This window comes from Sebastes fasciatus, chromosome 15 (genome assembly GCF_043250625.1).
Source record: "Sebastes fasciatus isolate fSebFas1 chromosome 15, fSebFas1.pri, whole genome shotgun sequence".
Classification (NCBI taxonomy): Eukaryota; Metazoa; Chordata; class Actinopteri; order Perciformes; family Sebastidae; genus Sebastes; species Sebastes fasciatus.
Window position 1 is genome coordinate 2,339,040 of NC_133809.1, and position 19,949 is coordinate 2,358,988.

Below are 19,949 nucleotides of genomic sequence, written 5' to 3' on the forward strand. Positions count from 1 at the left end.
AGGTCAGAGGGAGCAACAGCTCTGGAGTTGGAAGAGGTTCAGTCTCTTATTTTAGCAGATATTAGCAGGGTGGATCTGTGCAGACAGGAACACAGTTTTACCACTGAAGGAGGATCTTTCTAACCACTGAGCGATCACGCCAACAGCCACAATCACTTACATTCACAGGACGACCCCACCCTCTGAGCTATAAACTCAAATATGTTAAACAGGCAACCAGGCTGTACACGACGACTATCTGAACCCCTACCTAGACTCAGAGGAACAACCTGAAAGGTCTCGTAAAGTTGAAAAAGCTCTTAAATTGTCTGGATATGAAGCACCTTATACAACAGCAGGCTTTTTAAAAAAAAGATGTTCTCTCTGCGTCTGGTGAGAAATGATATTCCAGAGAAAGAAGGGGAGGGGAGAAGCTGTTAAATCCACCCAACAGACCGTCTGGACTTAGAGGGTTTCACAGCACTAGCCATGAAATCTCCAATACACCACCGTCGGCTGGCAGGCGTCCGCACACACGCACGCACATCCGAACCCACACATGCAGCGCCGGGATTAAATCCTAAATTTGGTTGGCAGCCACCGACGGGGCTCATGTAGATCCAGCTGAATATCAAAACATATTCGGGGGGGATTTTCAGGACAGGAATTAACAGCCCCAGAACGAAGAGAGCTCAGGCACAAATGCTACCTTCAAAAACAGACGTGTAGGAACACAGGAAATACCTCCTTTTAATGCAACTACTTATATACATTTGCTGCACATATGGAGGAGGACGGAGGAGGGAAAAGGGAGTGAGGTGATTTTTAGTCTTGTGTTGAAGAGATTTTTACGTCAAGAATACTGATCCAGAATTAAGCACACAATAAAAAACTCAGTAAAAACTGAGCCAACACTACCCCCCCTGAACACACCGCAGCAAAAACTCAACAGGAAGCATCACGTCATCGGATAGTTTAGACTCTGACTGGGGGAAAAGCTACTTGGAGGTCTTTCAGCAAGAGACACTTTTGCTTCTTAGAGCTCATCCAGAGCACTAAACATGGAGGAAAAAGAGTAGTGGACCATGTGTAACTACATTATGCAACAAACTCATACAAAATTAAATATGTTTAAAATATTCATTACCATGGTCAGAGAGAAAAAAGTAAGTTTTGGGTCTTTAACACGCCAAAGGGAAGATCTATGCCTCTCAAACTTTGGGGGGAAGCCTTCTTTACAACAGCTGGGCGGGAAGCCAGCACATACCCAGCATGCATTGCGTTGCCAGTCGGAGCTACACATGTCCAAACAAGCCGCATATCTTATTTTAAAGCTTTATTCATCCAGAGTTAAGTCTGCTCTTCTGATGCAACCACTGATTTCCAACTCACTATTAAAAACACAATTAATCAATTAACAGATTAGTGTCAACTATCAAATTAATCACCGACTATTTTGATAATCAACTAATTGGTTTCAGTAATTTTTTAAGCAAAAAAAAAAGTTTAAATGTGAATATTTGTGGGTTTCTTTACTCCTCTATGACAGTAAACTGAATATCTTTGAGTTGTGGACAAAACAAAACATTTGAGGACGTCATCTTGGAGTTATTACTATTATGTAGTTATTTCGGCATAATTTTTGATCAGTTTAATGCAATTAAATCACAGCACAATCTGTTTATTTTGGGTTCATACCGCATTACTGACGTGTGGCTTGCTAGATACAGTCAGTGCAATGGCGCTGTATGTGAATACAGCTCGCCGCAGAGTGATGTTATGAACCCAGACACAACAGCGTTTGGTTTTCTGACATATCTGGGACTTCCACAACATGTACAAAGCAGCAACAGTGGTTATTTCTTCCATGGTTGATGGAGGAAATAAAAGTTGTTGGTATCTATGGAGACGTCTAGCGTGAATGAAGACAAATGATACCTGCGGTCCAACTCGTGCGAGTAAAGCGAGGCGAAAATTTGCTTTGCTTTTGGTGTGAACACAACACAACAGTATTACTGACAGCTCACACTGTTGGCTATAGCTGCACCAAACAATTGTTTTCATGATGGATGAATCTGCTAAATATAAATAACAATTTCCCAGAGCCCAAAGTGGCATAGTCAAATTGCTTGTTTTGTCCAATTAATAGTCCAAAACCCCAAAATATTCAATTTACAATGATATAAAACAAAGAAAAGCAGCAAATCCTCACATTTGAGAGGCTGGAACCAGCAAATATCTGACATTTTCTTTAGTAAAACATTTTTTGGCATAGCTGTTTCAGCTGTACTTTCAGCCACAACAAAGATCTACAAAGATACTTCACAGAAACTTCTTAACTTTTTCACATCTGAAATTTCTTTCATATGGGTGTCTCATTTTCTCCTTTCTTGTGTTGATTAATGGATGGCACGTACTTGTGTAAATCTCTCCACTGCATTCCTTAATCAGTTTTCTGATCACGGTAATCTTTTACCATTTTTACACTTTTGGCAACAGATCAAATGCCGTGCCAATGCAGCACATTGAATTCAAATTGACTTGTATTGACTGGCAGCCTGGCAGGCTGGTTGACAGACCAGACAAAACATGTTTGCTGGATGATATCAGAGCCGAGAAGTGAATCTTCTTACAATTTAGATTCATGTGCTACCCACTCCCACCTTAAATCATCCTTCCCACCACCACCCCCCCATCCCTCCGTCCCTCCCTCTATCTCTCAGTTACTCATTTGGAAAGACATGAGAGGCATTTTCACAGCAAATAACCACAAAGCTTTTGCATGTAAGAACAAACCAGCTGTACCTTGCAAGAGTTACAAAATACCAGAGAGAGCTCGGCTGCACCTGAACGCACCGAGAGAGGAAGATAAAAGGAACAAAAACAACAGGAGGGAAGAGGAAGAAGAGGAGCGGGATATAAGACTGATGGAAACGCATGACTCACCTGTGCGCTCGATGTAGTCGACGCATTTGTCGATGAAGAGTGGGATGGGTCGGTCTGATGTCACCAGGTTCTGCAGGGGAACGCCAAAATAGTTGCTCTCCCAGGTTCTCCGGGTGGGGGGGTACAGAGGCTTCGGGGGCTTGGAAGATTTCGGCTATAAAAGGGGGGGATGAGAGAAAAAGAAGAGGGTGAGATGAGATAAGAACCAAGGGAGTCGAGGCAAGAAAGGAAGGGAGAGGGAAGAGAGGTAGATGACAAAGCAGGGAGGACGGGAAGAGAAAGGGGGATGGAAAGGAGTAAGAAAGAGAAGGGAAGTAGGGAGGGAAAAAATTAGGAAATAAGGAAAACAGAAGAGAAGGAAAGGGGAAGTAAAAATAGAAATGTACAAGTTTAAAAAGAGAAGAGATGGTAGAGATGATAGTAAGGGATGAGGGGAAAGAGCAGGAAGGATGGAGGGGATATGAGGCAAGAAAGGAAGGGAAAAGAAAGAGATAAAGCAGGGAGGACGAGAGTAGAAAGGGGGATGGAAAGGAGTAAGAAAGAAAAGGGAAGTAGGGAAGAAATTGAATGTTTAAAAACAAGAGATTAAGAGACAGAAAAAGAGGAAAGAAGCCAAACGGGGTGATGGAGGAGAGACAATAGTAGGTAGGAATGATAATAAGGGATGAGGGGAAAGAAAAGGAGAGAAGGGGAAGTCAAGGAATAATATGTTTTAAGGAAAGAAAAGGAAGAGTATGAAGAGATAGACAGAAGAGGGAATTGAGGAAAAAGACACAAGGGAGAGCAGAAATGAAAAGAGGGTGATGAGGAGGCAGAAGATAGAGACAAAGAAGAAGAAGAGGAGGAGGAGGAAGAGGAGGAGGGCAGTTGGGGAATAGATCAGACAGAAAGTTAGTGGGATGAAGGGAGAGAGAGAGAGGGAGATAGCAGAGGGAGGTTCATGTGGAGGAAGACGAGAAGAACAACAACAGACAAAACCGTTATTCAAGACCGAAGCTGGGACGAGTAACGAGGTGCCGAGGTGGCTTTGATTTCCCACACTCCCCTGCTCTTCAAAGTGTTGTCATGCCTACAGCGGTTCGGCCTCAACTCTAATTGGCCGGGACGGCGACTAAACACCTTCCATTTTGTACCTTGTGGTTCTCCTTTCGCTCTCCCCTCTGATTATCAAAGACAGTTTGACTGTTCCAACAATGCCCTGCATTCATGACGCCCATGTAGCGCCGGCGGCTGTTTCTATACTGATTTGCACACTATTATCTGATTTGTGCCAGCGTGCTCGTTCGCGTGCGTGTGTGTGAACTCCGATTGTTGTGTGTGTTGGGCGACGGAGAAACTGACAAATCGTGCATGCTGTGATTGTTTTGCTTCACACTGCAATTGCTAAACAGCAGTACCGCCAAAAGGCAGATTTGTTGTGTATTATATTTGTCGAGTGGCTGCAAACATGTCTAATCAGAATCAGATGTTGCAGCTTAAGATCTGCAGCATTTGAAATCATGCAAGTTTGTTTCAACGAGGCTCAATTTAAGGTATAAAGAGGGGAAAATATTGAGGATGCATTTTGAGTTTGAAAACGGAGGTAGTTTATATTGCCGTTTTAGATTTCATATGTGAATCTCTAATGCAAATTAAGAAGTAATTTGTTAGGAGTTAATTACTGGTTTAAGTCTAGCTCTCCCGTCAGCTCCGTTTTCTTTATCCATCCATGGTCAGCTCCATCGGGGCCGTTTGAATGCATTTAACATAAATGTCAGTATATGGGTGCTCTACAGTCGTAGCGCCGGCCCATTTGACCACGGAGATGAGAGCGACGGCAACTCGACCGCACGTTACCGCGATGCGATACGATAACATTTCCTGTCCGTGACAGAGTTAACATGCAGCTTTAGCCGTGATGTCTCGCTCTGCTTTTCCTGACAATGTGTTAAACCCAAAGTGTTTCCATACTTTACTGGATGTGTAGTGTTTACCACGCTGGATTTAACATGGGAGGGGAATAATACATCCATGGTTTCGGCTCAATGCGGCGTTGTTTTGGCTTTTGAAACAGATATGACGCCACGTCGGACTACAACAATAAAAGCGGTAACTTCCTTCTACCTTCGCATAGACTCAAATGAGGCAAATATATAGATTCTGGCATTAAAAAGTCAATTTCAAAATCGCAATACATAGGTGAATCTATTTTTTCCCCATCCTTAATGTGTGGGTGTGCGTACATGTACAATCTGTGCTTTAACTGCATGTTAAACAGCTGTTTGATTAACATTTTTCTTCATTTGTAGGTGTCTTTTTCTACAGAAAAGTGCTGGTTTAATTTCCCCGTGCATACAGTATTTGTCTTAAGATAATCGTGGCTATATTAAACGCTCTTGCTTATACATTCGTGAGTGCGCTCAGCCGTCTCAGACAAGCCTTTAGAGAGCTGTTTTAAAGGATAAGCAGGCATCTTATCACAGATGCAGCCTCTGCTCTGAGATTATGCAGACAGAGCCCTAACTGTCTTTAACAGTGTGTCTTTTATCAGGCTTTATTATTGGTCGTCTGGGGGCCTGTAAGGTGGGGGGGGGAGGCTCATAAACCATTTCAGCAGTGGGTCAGATCAATCAATTATCAAATTAGTTTATTCTAACCGTGAGTCCCGGGCCGATTAAAAACAGAAATCTGCTCATATCTCACACCCACACACTACTATACACAATCTCTTCTGCTCTCATTCACATACACTCTTTCATGATCTCACTCATATTCAATGCACTTAAGCTCCCTTTCAGTCACCCTCAAAAAAACACAAGAAAGCTTTGGCTCTTGGAGGCTATAATATCTTTGCTGCCTTGCTTCTTTCTGTCTTTTTTTCGCTCTATAAAAATGACTTTTAAACGGCGCTGTTTGCTAAAAGCAGTTGATAAAACACATATACACGTATAGAGAGATTTTAAAAGACGGATATTTTTCTCTACGTTTTGGCCTCTTGTCCACACGCAAACAGAATTTCGGGTCTGTGTCGACGTGTAAAACGGAGCGTTTGGGGAAACGATGACGTCCTCTCCTCGTTTCATGCCCATTGTTGCTTTGTGTAAAGAGCATGCGCCAGAAACAATAACAAAGATGTCGGACTACTGGCTTTTTTATGTTTTGTTCGCGCTGCTCGGACTAATTATTACTTTACATCATGTGCTTTTGGGTGATTAAAGGCGAGGTTTGGAGCATTCAGAAGGGTCATCTATAGATATAAACCCGAATAACCTCCCTTTCCTAATTAATGCATGTGAAGAGACAGCTGATGACAGCAGATTGATGACAGGAGTCCCAGCCCCCCCATCAACAATAACTGTCATCACACTGACTGTAATGAAGACGAAGGAACTTGTGATCTCACTTATGGTGACATGTAAATATTACGGCAAGCGTTTGGAGTCGTTTCGGCGTTCAAACAAAGGTCGCGTAGACAGAGTTTTCTTCTTTTTTTTTGTATTATTATTATCATCTGTGTACGTGGAGACAGGGCCTGAAATTCTGCAAAAGTCAGATTCATGACAGACAAGACTCACCTTCTTCGGTTCCTTTGGCGTCTTCTTCTTCTTCTTCATCTTCTTGTCCTCCTGCTCGGGGTCCGAGGTGATGGCGGGGTTATCTATCCCGCCCTTCCAGGGGTCGGCAGGGGAGAGCAGCGGGTCCTCCTCGCTGCCCCGGTGGGCTCTTCCCTTTTTCTTTTTCTGCGTGGCGGGGCCCGACTCCTCCCCATCGCTGTCGGAGTGGAATCGTCTTTGGTAGGCCTTCGTCTTGCTGAACAGGATTTTAGAGCGATGTTTGTATTTCGACGGCCGCCGTCCGGCCTGACACTTCCTGTCAAATCCATTCTCTTCCTCTCCTCCTCCGTGGAGGCCGTGCAAGCCGCCAAAGGAGTTTCTTATTTTGACCAGGCGGCTGTGCGTGTCATCGGGCACAGCGTATATGTCGTCGTTGTGGAAGCCCCTGGACCTTAGCAAGGTGTCCACAGGGTCTGCATAGTTGTCTGACGCCTCCACGTCCTCGTTGTGCGTCATCGGGCCACGTTGCAGCCGACGGTTGCTTCGCATGCCGGCCTCAATGGTTTTGAGCAGGTTGGGGTCCAGCTTTTTCACATTAGGTTTTGGGAGCACTGGTTTGGGCCGGACAGGTGGAGGCACTTTGTGGTTGCGTTCGTGGTCTCCAATAGGCGTGCTATGGACCGGGTACTCGTTGCCTTCTAGGTCGATGCGGTACTTGGCCCGCTCGCTAGGTGTGGGGAGAAGCTGAACGTCATCACCTATTGGACTGTAAGGTGGGGGGGCCTCATTGTCATCATCAGATTCTGGGTAATAGGTGTTGTAATGCGGGGAATGGCTATGGGGCGAGGTGGGGAAGACGTCTTCACTGGCGCCGGTGGTGCACTCCCGTGATGAGCTGTCAAACAGGAAGGAGCTCTCAATGTTGGGCTTTTTCTCCAGCACTTCATTGAAAAAGGGTGTAAACACCTCTGTCTGCCGGTGATACTGTGACAGCGAGTAGAGCGCTGTAAACTTGGCAGCGATCTCCGTGGCGATGTGCTCCCCCTCCGTCATCAACTCCTTGATGGCATCGTTCTCAAAGAAGTCTGCCTGGCTGTCTGTAATCGCCACCATCTGGACGGGGATCACGTCCTGGACTTCAGCCAAGAACGCCCGCAGGGTCGCCATGGAAGCCTTGCGTTTGGCAGAGTAGACCAAGATGTAGCCGTGCACCAGTTCATCTTTGCGGACACCGATAGCAGTGTGGTAGGAGAGGACAGTGACCTGGATCCTCCTCCTGCTGTCCCCGATGATCTTGTCCAGGATCAGCGTGTTGCTCTGGCCCGGCTGCCCTGCGCTACAGCAGTGTGAGTCTAGGAAAGGCGAGAGGATGAGGTCAACGCTGAAAGGATCCCAGCACATGGCGCACATGACTATCCTCAGGTCCGTCTCTGACATGTCTTTGATAGAGGGCAGCGGGGCCAAGACGTCAAAGTTATGCTTCAGCCCCTCCAGCACTGCTCGGAGACCCTGTTTAATTTGGAACTCTGTGAATTTACGTGGAAACGCCCCGGAGGGGATGTCGACAAAGGTGCACTGCAGCTTGTTTGCCAGCTGTTGGCCCTGGTGCCTCAGGATAGGTATGTTTTTGCAAACACTGTCCCTCTGATTAGCCAGGATTAGAATGAACGGCAGTGGCTGAGCGAACCTGTCTCTCCTACTCTGTGCTATCTCCGCTCTGATCCTGCCTATGCAATCTCCAATACAGTTGAGAGACTCTATGGAGTTGAATACACAAAAGCAGCCATGTGGCTTGAAAGTGGTGACCCACGTGTGGCTGAAGAGCAGCGTGGAATTGACGTCCACGGGAAGAAGCTCCAGTTCGTAGATTTTACCATCCAGGGTGTATTCATCATCTGTGGACTGAGCTCTGATCTCATTGGCTAGTTCCTGTGAGAGACCCTCCCTTCCCAGGAGGCAGAGGTTGATCTTATCGATGTTGGCACTGTTATAGTAGAGATTGGAGCGCCCGTGGTCGAGCTGCACCAGCCTGTTTGCTAAAACCTGCTCCACTTTCAGATCCACACAGTTCTGCCCACTCAGGCATGTCTCCTTGGTGGGATGGTAAACAAACCCAATGTGTTTGAGGAGGAGCGACTCTCTATCTGGGGCAAGTTTCTGCAGCGCTCTGTATCTGGGCTCCTCATTCAGCACGCAGTGAATTTCGCTCATCTTGTTGCAGCTGGGGGTGGCATTCAGATCCAAGTCATAGAACAGCTCAGCGTGCTCAAAAAGCATTTCCTGAAAATCCTCTTTGGCCCTTTCAACTATTTCCTGCTGGTGTCTACAGTAAACATCCCTCCTATCTGATTCGGTGATGTACTTGTAGGCTTCGTCCTCCATGACAAAGCACATGACTTCCTCCCAAGGCTGCCCCGCGCTGATAAAATGAACCCTGTCCAGCGTCTTCTTGAACCTCTCTTTCATCTCCACCCGTCTCTTCTCTGACAGCAAGTGCTGGACGTGGTTGTGGTAAATCCTCTCACCGTCGAGTGTGTCAAGGAGGTCGAAGGGTATCCTGCGGTCACTGATGTCGATGTGGTCCGTCTCGTCCCACGGCGTTTGTTCCAGAACCACAAACCAGTACTGGAAATCGGGCCGGTTCCGGATCACGCTTTGCGCCTCAGGCCATGAGAGGTGCTCCACCTCCTCCAGGTTGTTGAGGAGATTGTTAAGGGTTTTCGGTAGTGTCGTCAGGTACTCCTCCCTCCTCCTCTTGATGTGCTCCTGCTTCAGTTGTGCAATGTGCTTTGTGAACATGTTGCGTGCTTTCTTGGAGCCCTCCAGGGTGATGAACTCGTCATAGTCAGACTGGCCCTTCAGATTGTTGATCACCGTTTTCCACGTGGTGTGGTAATCTCTCACCGTGTGCACTATCAATTTCTCAAATCTATCTGTTAATGAGGCAACGAGCTGCCGCTGGACTTTGTACGCCTCCAGGTATGGCACAGTTTTTGGCTTCCCCCTCGTCTTATCCAGCTGCTGGATGAGGGCGTTGAAGCAGACCTCCGCGTTGATGTTGCAGCACGCCGACGTCTCAATTAGCTGCAGGTTTTTCTTGCTGGCAACGAAGGTCTGCAGGTCCCTCAGGTGCTGGTCCACACACTCGTCACATTTTGTGGCAGCACGACGATGGGCTTCTTTGACTTGACAATTTGGGAGTAGAGGCTGTTGATGAACTTCATTTGGTCATCAAACTTCCTGTTGCATCCCTTGCTAACGTCGATACAGAGCAGAAAGCCATCGATGTTCAGCTTTCCATCAGGCATCTGCTTCTGGTCAAAGTCCTGCTCCAAGCCCAGCTGGTCCGTGCAGATGTACATCAGCTTCTCTGCCGACTGGAGCTTGCTCGCTGCCGCCCGTTTGGTGTACGGCTGCAGGTTCGTACTCCGATGCGGAAGGAACGTCTGGTCATCGATGAACTCCGTTTGTTCAATGACTTGTATTTTACAGTCCAACCCATCGTCCCCTCGATGGGACACCTCCCCCCCAGTACAGGAAGTGGTCATTGTTAACCACGCGCCCCCCAAAGACTATTGTGCTCAGCACTGAGGTGTGCTCCGAGTAGTAGCTGTCCGCATTAGGGTGAATGTATCGGTTGCATAGGCAGGACTTGCCAACGCCACAATTTCCCTTATCTTTCTCCGTCCCCGAGAGGCCAACCACGCTGACTGCGAATGACGGGGGGCGCGCATCCTTGTTCCTGGCCATTATATCCCCCCGCTCATCGCTAACTTGGTCACTTCCAGTAAAAAGGGTCAAGATATCATTCCAGTTCTGCTTGTCAGTGATACAGAGACACATTCATCCTGATTTCCCTCAGCGGTGGTCCAACTCAGTGTATCTCTCTCAGTTTCTATCCCGGGGTCTTCTTTAAGCTGGGATAGAACAGCCGGCTTCTCCTTTTATCACCTGCCTGCAAGACATGGAATTCACAATTAGGAAAAGATAGAGGCAAAACAAACAAAAACATATTGGCACTCATTTGTCCTCAGAGCACTTCAGTCTCCTTATCACAAAAAATATAATTAGCTTTTTGTTTCTCAGCACATCCCCCTGGGACATACATGCACATGTATGCATGGTGTGGTGATTTTAAACAACAAATCAGACATGTTAATCTGGCATTACACTGAGTTATCAGGAAATTAGACAAAGGTACACATTATCACACATTGTGCAGGACAAAATAATCCCTCTTAAATGGTAAAAGCTTAATAAAAAGGTCTTTGATCGGTCTTTCATGTATTAGTAGTAAAATGTGCTGGTCTTAAAACACTACCATAATAGGTTTATAATACAAAAATGTGACAAAAACAAAAAGTGTGACAATACGACTTATATAAGAGAAAAGGGAGAGTAATTCAATCACAGCAATGTCACTTTTCCCCTCGCAGAGAAAAAGAAGTGCTTTCAACCAATTTGTGCCGAGGCAGGATAAAAATGGCATGCAACTCCAGCCCTTTGACAGCCACTGACCTAGAAATGATTTGCTTCGCTGTGAGAATGAAACAGAGAAAATAAATCAGTTCACAGATTTGTTATCATCATCGTCGGCACAACCTACGGCTGCATGATTAGGGCTAAACGTATAATCCTGATTATTTGGTCCTTCATTCTCGAAAACATATTTTGCATGACATTCTGGTTATGATTATTAATCCTAATTGTCTTTATTATCTAAATTATTTTGCTGCTTGCACATTATCTGTTCAAACATTAGCAACAAGGGTGAAATAAAATGTATTCAGCACCAGGATTCAGCAATTACAGATTGTAGAAACTAAAAATGTGGCATCTGTGCAGCCTTTCTATCATTATTATCTGGGATTGCCACAGTCAAATAAGCCTGAACCCTTCCGTGACCTAACTAGAGGCTGATAACTGATAACTGCGGAGAGAATTGCAGTCATTGTTGTGTTTTACAGAACGATGGCAATCAGCCAGTGAATTTGCCTGCGTGAGCTGGAAACGCTCTCTGCAGCACGACGGCATGCTGAGCCTGAGAAACTGCACCAGAGCAGGAATTCGGGTCCACCGACACGACTCGAGCAATGAGGTTTCCTCTGACTGTTTATAGAGGCCAAGGTGATGATGTCACCTGTGTGGGGGGGGTTTTGTACAAGGAAATAAGACGTTTGTGAGTTCAGCAGATCTTAATCAACCTTTAGAAACAAGCAACATGTGTATGGAAACTGATTCAGAAGGAGGATACATGGATGTTACACACTGAATTCCAATGATCTAATATATAAAAGAGATCACACAACCCATTTTCCTATTAGTGACACAGTTGTGCATAACCTGAGGGTAAACTACCTGCCGGAAATGTTTAGTCAGCCTCCAACCAGGAGTTCCTCGTCCCTCAAACACACCCAGGACATTAGCTGGTGTCAGAAAGCAAACCGACCAGCAGGTCTGTCAGGTTTACAAATCTAACCACTAGCCCCTACAATAGCGTCTGTGCTGCTACAAGCGCCACACCTGACTGTAGCAGGGAGACGTGTACCTGAGCATGTATGAACAGGTGAAGCACATGCGCACATACACTTAACAGGTGGCATTAATACCCGCAAGCAAGGTATTTCCATTTCCAAATGCCCGTCACAAATTAGCAAAATCAGAGTGATGTCTACAAATTGCACAGCCAAAACAATCCTTAATATTGTAATTTATTATATTAAACAGTACAAAACAAGGCAGTCTTCTCACCGGTGACACTGCAACTAGGAAACATCTGGAACCATTACCTGGCAATACACTAAGACCATCAATTACAGCAACTGAAATCTATTAATTTTGTGTTTATCGACTACCCAACTGATTATTACAGCCCTACATTCCTCCCCGACTCCCATCCAAAACCACAGTGTTTGAGCAGATCAGTCGCCCAAATTCAAACATCTGTTTTGCATTTTTGTCTCACAAAGTCTATCACTCTGCTGTCAACACGCAGCGTCGACGGAAGACTTCTGAATAAATGTTAACATGTATGAAGTAGGGCTGTCAGTCGCATGATTGTCCATAGTTAATCACGAGTAATCGTAAATGAATCTCACTTTTTTATCAGTTCAAAATGTACCTTAAAAGGGGAGATTTGTCAAGTATTTAATACTCTTATCAACATGAGTTAGCAAATATGCTGCTCTATGCAAAAGTATGTATATATTTATTATTGGAAATCAATTAACAACACAAAACAATGACAGATATTGTGCAGAAACCCTCACATAAAAATATGCTCAAATCATAACATGGCTGACTTGACTATGACTTGCCCCAAACTGCATGTGATTATCAAAAGTGGGCATGTCTGTAAAGGGGAGACTCGTGTGTACCAATGGAACCCATTTTCATTCACATATCTGGAGGTCAGAGGTCAAGGGACCCCTTTGAAAATGGCCATGACAGTTTTTCCTCACCAAAATTTAGCGCATGTTTGGAGCGTTATTTAACCTCCTTCAGAACAAGCTAGTATGACATGGTTGGTACCAATGGATGCCTTAGGTTTTCTAGTTTCATATGATGCCCGCTACAACCTAAAAAACGCAAGTTGCATTAATGCATTAAAGAAATTAGTGTCGTTAAAACAATTTTGCATTAACGTGTTATTATTGCGTTAACTTTAACAGTCCTAGTATGAAGTATACTATACAGTATATAAACACCTGGATGTGACAGCCTTATTACTGCAAAAGCCCAAACTGTATTTGTGCGGCGCTAATAGCTAAAAGTAGCCCTGTGCATCATGATTAGTCCATTCACCGTGAGGCTGCAGGGGGGATTAAGGTATCACTTGGCAGGCTGGTTTTAGAGATGACTAAATGTTGTTAAGCCTGAAACACGGCAGAACACACTGCCAGGGATGGCAGACCCTTTTAAAGCTGCACCCTGCTGGATTTCTAGGCGACAATAAACAAACCTAAATCACAAAGCAGGGCTCCAACAGAGAAGAGGGTCCCATCGACTTTAGATGAGTTCTGATCTTGTGTACTGGCAACTCTCCTCCCACAGGAAGAGATGAATCAAAACTTAGCAGAAAACTGCCTCCTATTAAGCCAAGAGTGAGCTCTCCAGCCAGCGAAAAATGGACTCAAACATTACAATCATTCCCCCTCTCTCTCCTCTTAGTATAAATCATGACAGACTAGCCAGGGCTGACCGCGCCTCACAGCATTTCTGGGTACTCACTTTCACATTTTTTTTACCGTTACCTGTCACTGCCATTTTTCAGCTGCTAGTGAAGTTGCGTAATGCAGTTTTAAATGTCAGCTCCCTCACCATCAGAGGAACTATAGTTGTAATACAACAAAACATAACAGAGAAACTACTCAAAACTTTCTGAAATGTCAAAATGAAATAATCAGCCAGTCTGCTTTAAGTGTGTAGAGGTGAGACCATCTTATTACATGTGGAATATGACTAATTTAGCTGGAGTTAGTGGTGACATTTTCTTCATTTTAAATTCACTGTGCGATTGCTCAACAAAACATCTTCGCTGCGGCAAAAAGCTTTGATGGCATCGATGACTTTGACTCAAAACTATGTGAAAGGCACTGGCGCTGGTGCTAGTTGGAAAACAACTTCCCTTAAAAGCACCTCTGACGTTTTTAACCAGAAAGTTGTGTTGTCAAATATCCCAATGAATCGCACATTTTGTTATCTGTTCAAAATGTGCCTTAAAGGGAGATTTGTCTCCCTTTAATATTTAACACTCTTATCAACATGAGAGTGGAAATATATGCTGCTTTTTGCAAATGTATGTATATATTTATTATTGTAAATCAATTAACAACACAAAACAATGACAGATATTGTCCAGAATCCCTCACAGGTACTGCATTTAGCATAACAAATACGCTCAAATCATAGCATGGCAAACTGCAGCACTGCATGTGATTATCATAAAGTGGGCATGTCTGTAAAGGGGAGACTCGTGGATACCCATAGAACCCATTTACATTCACATATCTGGAAGTCAGAGGTCAAGGGACCCCTTTGAAAATGGACATGACAGTTTTTCCTCACCAAAATTTAGCGTAAGATTGGAGCGTTATTTAACCTCCGTCGTGACAAGCTTGTATGACATGCCTTCAATGAAAAATCAATATTTTGAAAGGTATTGTATCCAAGATAGAAATTCCAGTATTGTGTAAACACTGCCAGGAAGATGATCTTAAAAAAAACTACGTCACCCTCCTCCTCCAGAGTCAGGTCCAGACCTGAAACCGAGCATCACTCACATCTGACTTCCCCTTCCCGAGGAGTCGATGACGTAAGAACAACAGTTTATAGGCCGACTGACACCATCAACCCTGCCGTCACTCACAGCAGAGGTCGTTGGTACCGAACCCCTTGTGTGGTCTGTTGAAGCTGATATACTAATATTGAATATTTCCCACCATATTAGCATTTGCCAATATGCATTTTTGTCTTGGTCTTAAAGCAGATGAAAAGCTTTTCAGACGTACCTGAACATTTCTGATGAAGCTGATATCAACAACTAGGCATCTCTGCTCATCAAGAGGACAAAACAATAAATGCAAAACACTCTCTTACACATTATCTGGATATTAAATGTTACAGCCACAATCATGCAATAAAATAATGTTTCCAAACAACATGTACTACCTTCAGAGTCAGAAAATCCAGCTGATTTACAATAACAAATATATACATATATTTGCATTAAGCAGCATATTTGCCTACTCCCATGTTGATAAGAGGATTACATACTTGACAAATTTCCCTACATTTTGAATAGATAAAAAATAATCGATTGACAGCCTGACTTCAAACACACTGAGGAGAAAACACCTTAACAGACTGTGATGACAATCAATAGAGGAAACAATGAAGAACCTAACTGATATTTAATGGCTCCCACTAATAATTAATGCATTTAACAATCTCTGTAACTGAGGAATTTTTTTTTTAAGTACACCGAGAGGACTGCAAATGGCTGGAGAACACCCATCAGGGTAGCTTATTAGATAAAAAGCCGGACTATCCCTTTAACCAGAGTTTGGGTAAAGGGCACAGGGAGCTGCAGCAATGTCTGAGTCGATGCAAACGGCATGCAGAGCTGCAGCAGGACAAACCCACTGACCTACCTGACTGACTGACTGACTGACTGACTGACTGACTGCTGCTACACACCAAATAAACCAGTCAATAATAAGCTGCTAAGTGTGGCTACAACTCCTCATCACAGCTGAGACGTTTAAAAATACACTGATAATGTCGGAAAATCCAATAATCATCTGAACCAGTGGCACTCCTGGATGTGACCCTGCATCCATCCATCCATTCATCCATCCATCCACAATGCTAACATTAGCGATTAGCAGGTCATTAAAACCTGGCAACCCAGCAACTTCTAAACCAACTGAGAATATGTTAAAAAAAAAACACAGAAATGAGATAAAAACGAACATAATGTTAAAGGCTGTGAACTCTGGTATCATTACAGTTGTTAATATGTGAATTTAATTTTAATTTCTGTTTGTTAACGTTAAAATGAAACCTAATGAAAAGGGTGGATATCACGTAAAACATCAAACTCTAAAGAGGGCACAACTAGGGAGAGAGAGCTACAGTGCAGCACATATGAAGAAATTAGGAAAAAATTATTTACAAAAATTAAAAGGTAAACTCCAAGATTTTGATTCCCTCTCAAAATAAAATACAACATCTACTTGGAGAAGATGGTGTCATCAGCATAGAAGCTGCAGGATATTTCAGTGCATGTCACAGTCTAAGAGACAACCACAACAACAACAACACATAACAGATGTAACTCACACTCTGCCTTTTATTTACTCCTCTACTTCATGTTGTTTGTTTTTTTGTTGTTTTTTTACATTTATCCTTTGATATTGCAATATATTGTTATTAATCTTTTTTTATTTGTTTTATTGACACAACAAACATGAATTACTTCTTTATTGTTTTCTTCCATTTACATGCATGTTCTTTTTAAATATCTATATATTGTAATTTGCTTAATGAATTGTATATATGTGTATATATATATACACATGTTTTTGTTTTTGTTTTGTTCTTTTTTATTCTTATTTATTATTGAATTGACAATATTGTTCACCTGACAGTCATGCCAATAAAACAAAATTAATTGAATGGGTTATTATGGGAGTAAACGTTACAGTAAATAAGTTTAAATTAAAAACCAAAAGCTCTTGAAATACATTTGTCTGTGCAATATATCTTTGATGCAATATACACCTCAAGTGCAACTACCTTTATTTACATTTTATTTATTACATCTACCCTACCTATTTTACAAGTGCAATTACCTCTGTTTACATTACATCTATTTTTTTATTTTTCATTCCTCTAGTTTTCTATTTATATTTATTTATTACATCTACTTTACCTGTTTTATTTGTCTTATTATAACTGTGTGTTTTATCTGTTATATCTGTTGTGTTTTATCTGTTGTTTTATCTGTTGTTTTATGTTATATGTTTTACCTGTTGTGTTTTACCTGTTGTGTTTTATCTGTTATATGTTTTACCTTATGTGTTTTATTTGTTATGTGTTTTACCTGTTATATGTTTTATCTGTTATGCGTTTTATCTGTTATGCATTTTATCTGTTATGTGTTTTATCTGTTATGTGTTTTACCTGTTATATGTTTTTATATGTTGTATCTGTTATGTTTTATGTTACATGTTTTACCTGTTATATGTTATGTGTTTTATCTGTTATGTTTCATCTGTTATGTCATATGTTTTATCTGTTATATGTTTTATCTGTTATTCGTTTTATCTGTTATATGTTTTATTTGTTATATGTTTTATCTGTTATGTTTTATCTGTTATATGTTTTATCTGTTATATGTTTTATCTGTTATGTGTTTTACCTGTTATATGTTTTATCTGTTATATGTTTTATCTGTTATGTGTTTTACCTGTTATATGTTTTATCTGTTATGTTTTATTTGTTATATGTTTTATCTGTTATATGTTTTATGTTTTACCTGTTATATGTTATATGTTTTATCTGTTATATGTTTTATCTGTTATATGTTGTATCTGTTATATGTTTTATCTGTTATATGTTATATCTGTTATGTTTTATCTGTTATATGTTATATCTGTTATATGTTTTATCTGTTATATCTGTTATATGTTATATGTTTTATTTGTTATATGTTTTATCTGTTATATGTTTTATGTTTTACCTGTTATATGTTATATGTTTTATCTGTTATATGTTTTATCTGTTATATGTTATATGTTTTATTTGTTATATGTTTTATCTGTTATATGTTTTATGTTTTACCTGTTATATGTTATATGTTTTATCTGTTATATGTTTTATCTGTTATATGTTATATCTGTTATATGTTTTATCTGTTATATGTTATATGTTTTATCTGTTATATGTTTTATCTGTTATATGTTTTATCTGTTATATGTTATATGTTTTATTTGTTATATGTTTTATCTGTTATATGTTTTATGTTTTACCTGTTATATGTTATATGTTTTATCTGTTATATGTTTTATCTGTTATATGTTTTATCTGTTATATGTTATATCTGTTATATGTTTTATCTGTTATATGTTATGTTTTATCTGTTATATGTTTTATCTGTTATATGTTTTATCTGTTATATGTTTTATCTGTTATATGTTATATCTGTTATATGTTTTATCTGTTATATGTTATATGTTTTATCTGTTATATGTTTTATCTGTTATATGTTATATGTTTTATCTGTTATATGTTTTATCTGTTATATGTTTTATCTGTTATATGTTATATGTTTTATATGTTATATGTTTTATCTGTTATATGTTTTATCTGTTATATGTTTTATCTGTTATGTGTTTTACCTGTTATATGTTATATGTTTTATATGTTATATGTTTTATCTGTTATATGTTATATGTTTTATCTGTTATATGTTTTATCTGTTATATGTTTTATGTTATATGTTATATCTGTTATATGTTTTATCTGTTATATGTTTTATCTGTTATATGTTTTATCTGTTATATGTTTTATCTGTTATATGTTTTATCTGTTATGTGTTTTACCTGTTCAGTTGTATCTGCCTCGTTTAGTCTTGTCATGTATTAGTTTTAAAGCTCTGATCAGGAGTGGCAGCTGTGAATCTCCTTCTATTTAATACAATGACTATAAAGCTTTCTATCTTTTCTATTCTAACGTCAGCTAATGCGTCAGAGCACCGGAGCTACCACAGCCTGTGATCCGGTAGTTGTGAACTCCTCCCGGGTTGCAGCTCGGCCTGGCTCGGCCCTGATACTCCAGGAAAAGAAAAAACCCACCTTCCCATCCCGACTAGCTAGCAGAGCTGTGCTAGCCTGAGAGGGGTAGTTAGCTTAGCTTAGCGTTAGCAGCACGGAGCAGCAGGCTGACGTTAAGGAACAGAAAGCGGGTTAAACATCACAATCTAAACACTCACAGCATCAGTAACACCCCGCTTCTCTTTAACCCGGGAGAACGCAGCTTTACGGGCCAGGTTCCGTGCTAAGCTGAAGCTACTGAAGTCCAGAGACATTCCCCTACAACACCTACTAACATGGTCGCTCCCAGATATCCAACATACCAGAGAGGAAGAGGAGGAGAGGAGGAAGAGGAGTCCCTCATTACGAACTCCTCTTTCTGTCCACAGTCTGCTCCTTTAGTGTCCGCGTTGGTGTCCTCCTTCACGGTTAGTCCCGGTAGTTCCAGACGGTGTGTCCTCCGGTGTATTCGGTGTGTTGTAGTGTTGTTGGAGCGGTCTTATGGAGGTATGCGCTGCTGCTCTGCTGCTCTGCTGCTCTGCTGTAAACTGAGACCTGCTCCTCCTCCTCTCTCCTCTCAGCTCGCAGCAGCACTGCCAGCAGTAATGGCGACTCTCTCTCTCCTCCACTCTGTGTCTATGTCGCTCTACCTCTCCATTCAGATCCTCCCTCTCTCTCCCTCTCTCTCTCTCAATTCAATATGCTTTATTGATCATGACTGTCAGGTGAACAATATTGCGTCAATAAAGCGTCAATTCAATGATAAATTAAAAAAAAAAAAATATATATATATATATTTACAAGCAAATTACATTATATAGATATTTAAAAAAAACATGCATGTAAATGGAAGAAAACAATAAAGAAGTAATTCATGTTTGTTGTGTCAATAAAACAAACAAACAACCCAAAAAAAATTAATAACAATATATTGCAATATCAAAGGATAAATGTAAAAAACAACAACAACAACAAAAAAACATGAAGTAGTCTCTCTCTCTCTCTACTTTATTATATTCTACTTATTCTATACTATATTGCTGTACTATACTGTACATTATTTTATATTATATCAATACATTTCACTCTATATTATATTTTACTTTATATCCCACACTATATTATATTATATCATTTATTTTATTTATTTATTTTATTTTATTTTATTTTTTAT

At 41.3% G+C, this 19,949-nt stretch overlaps 1 protein-coding gene across 1 annotated transcript in view; it reads right to left on the reverse strand.

The window, feature by feature from the left end:
• arhgap5 (Rho GTPase activating protein 5) overlaps nucleotides 1–19,066 on the reverse strand; it is a 58,559-nt gene extending 39,493 nt beyond the window's left edge. Inside the window, 5 exon segments of the mRNA XM_074661222.1 lie at nucleotides 2,926–3,079; nucleotides 6,480–9,625; nucleotides 9,628–9,985; nucleotides 9,987–10,413; nucleotides 18,955–19,066. Coding sequence (XP_074517323.1) covers nucleotides 2,926–3,079; nucleotides 6,480–9,625; nucleotides 9,628–9,985; nucleotides 9,987–10,301 — 3,973 coding nt within the window. The 5' untranslated portion in view covers nucleotides 10,302–10,413; nucleotides 18,955–19,066.
• Between the last annotated feature and the right edge of the window lie 883 nt (nucleotides 19,067–19,949).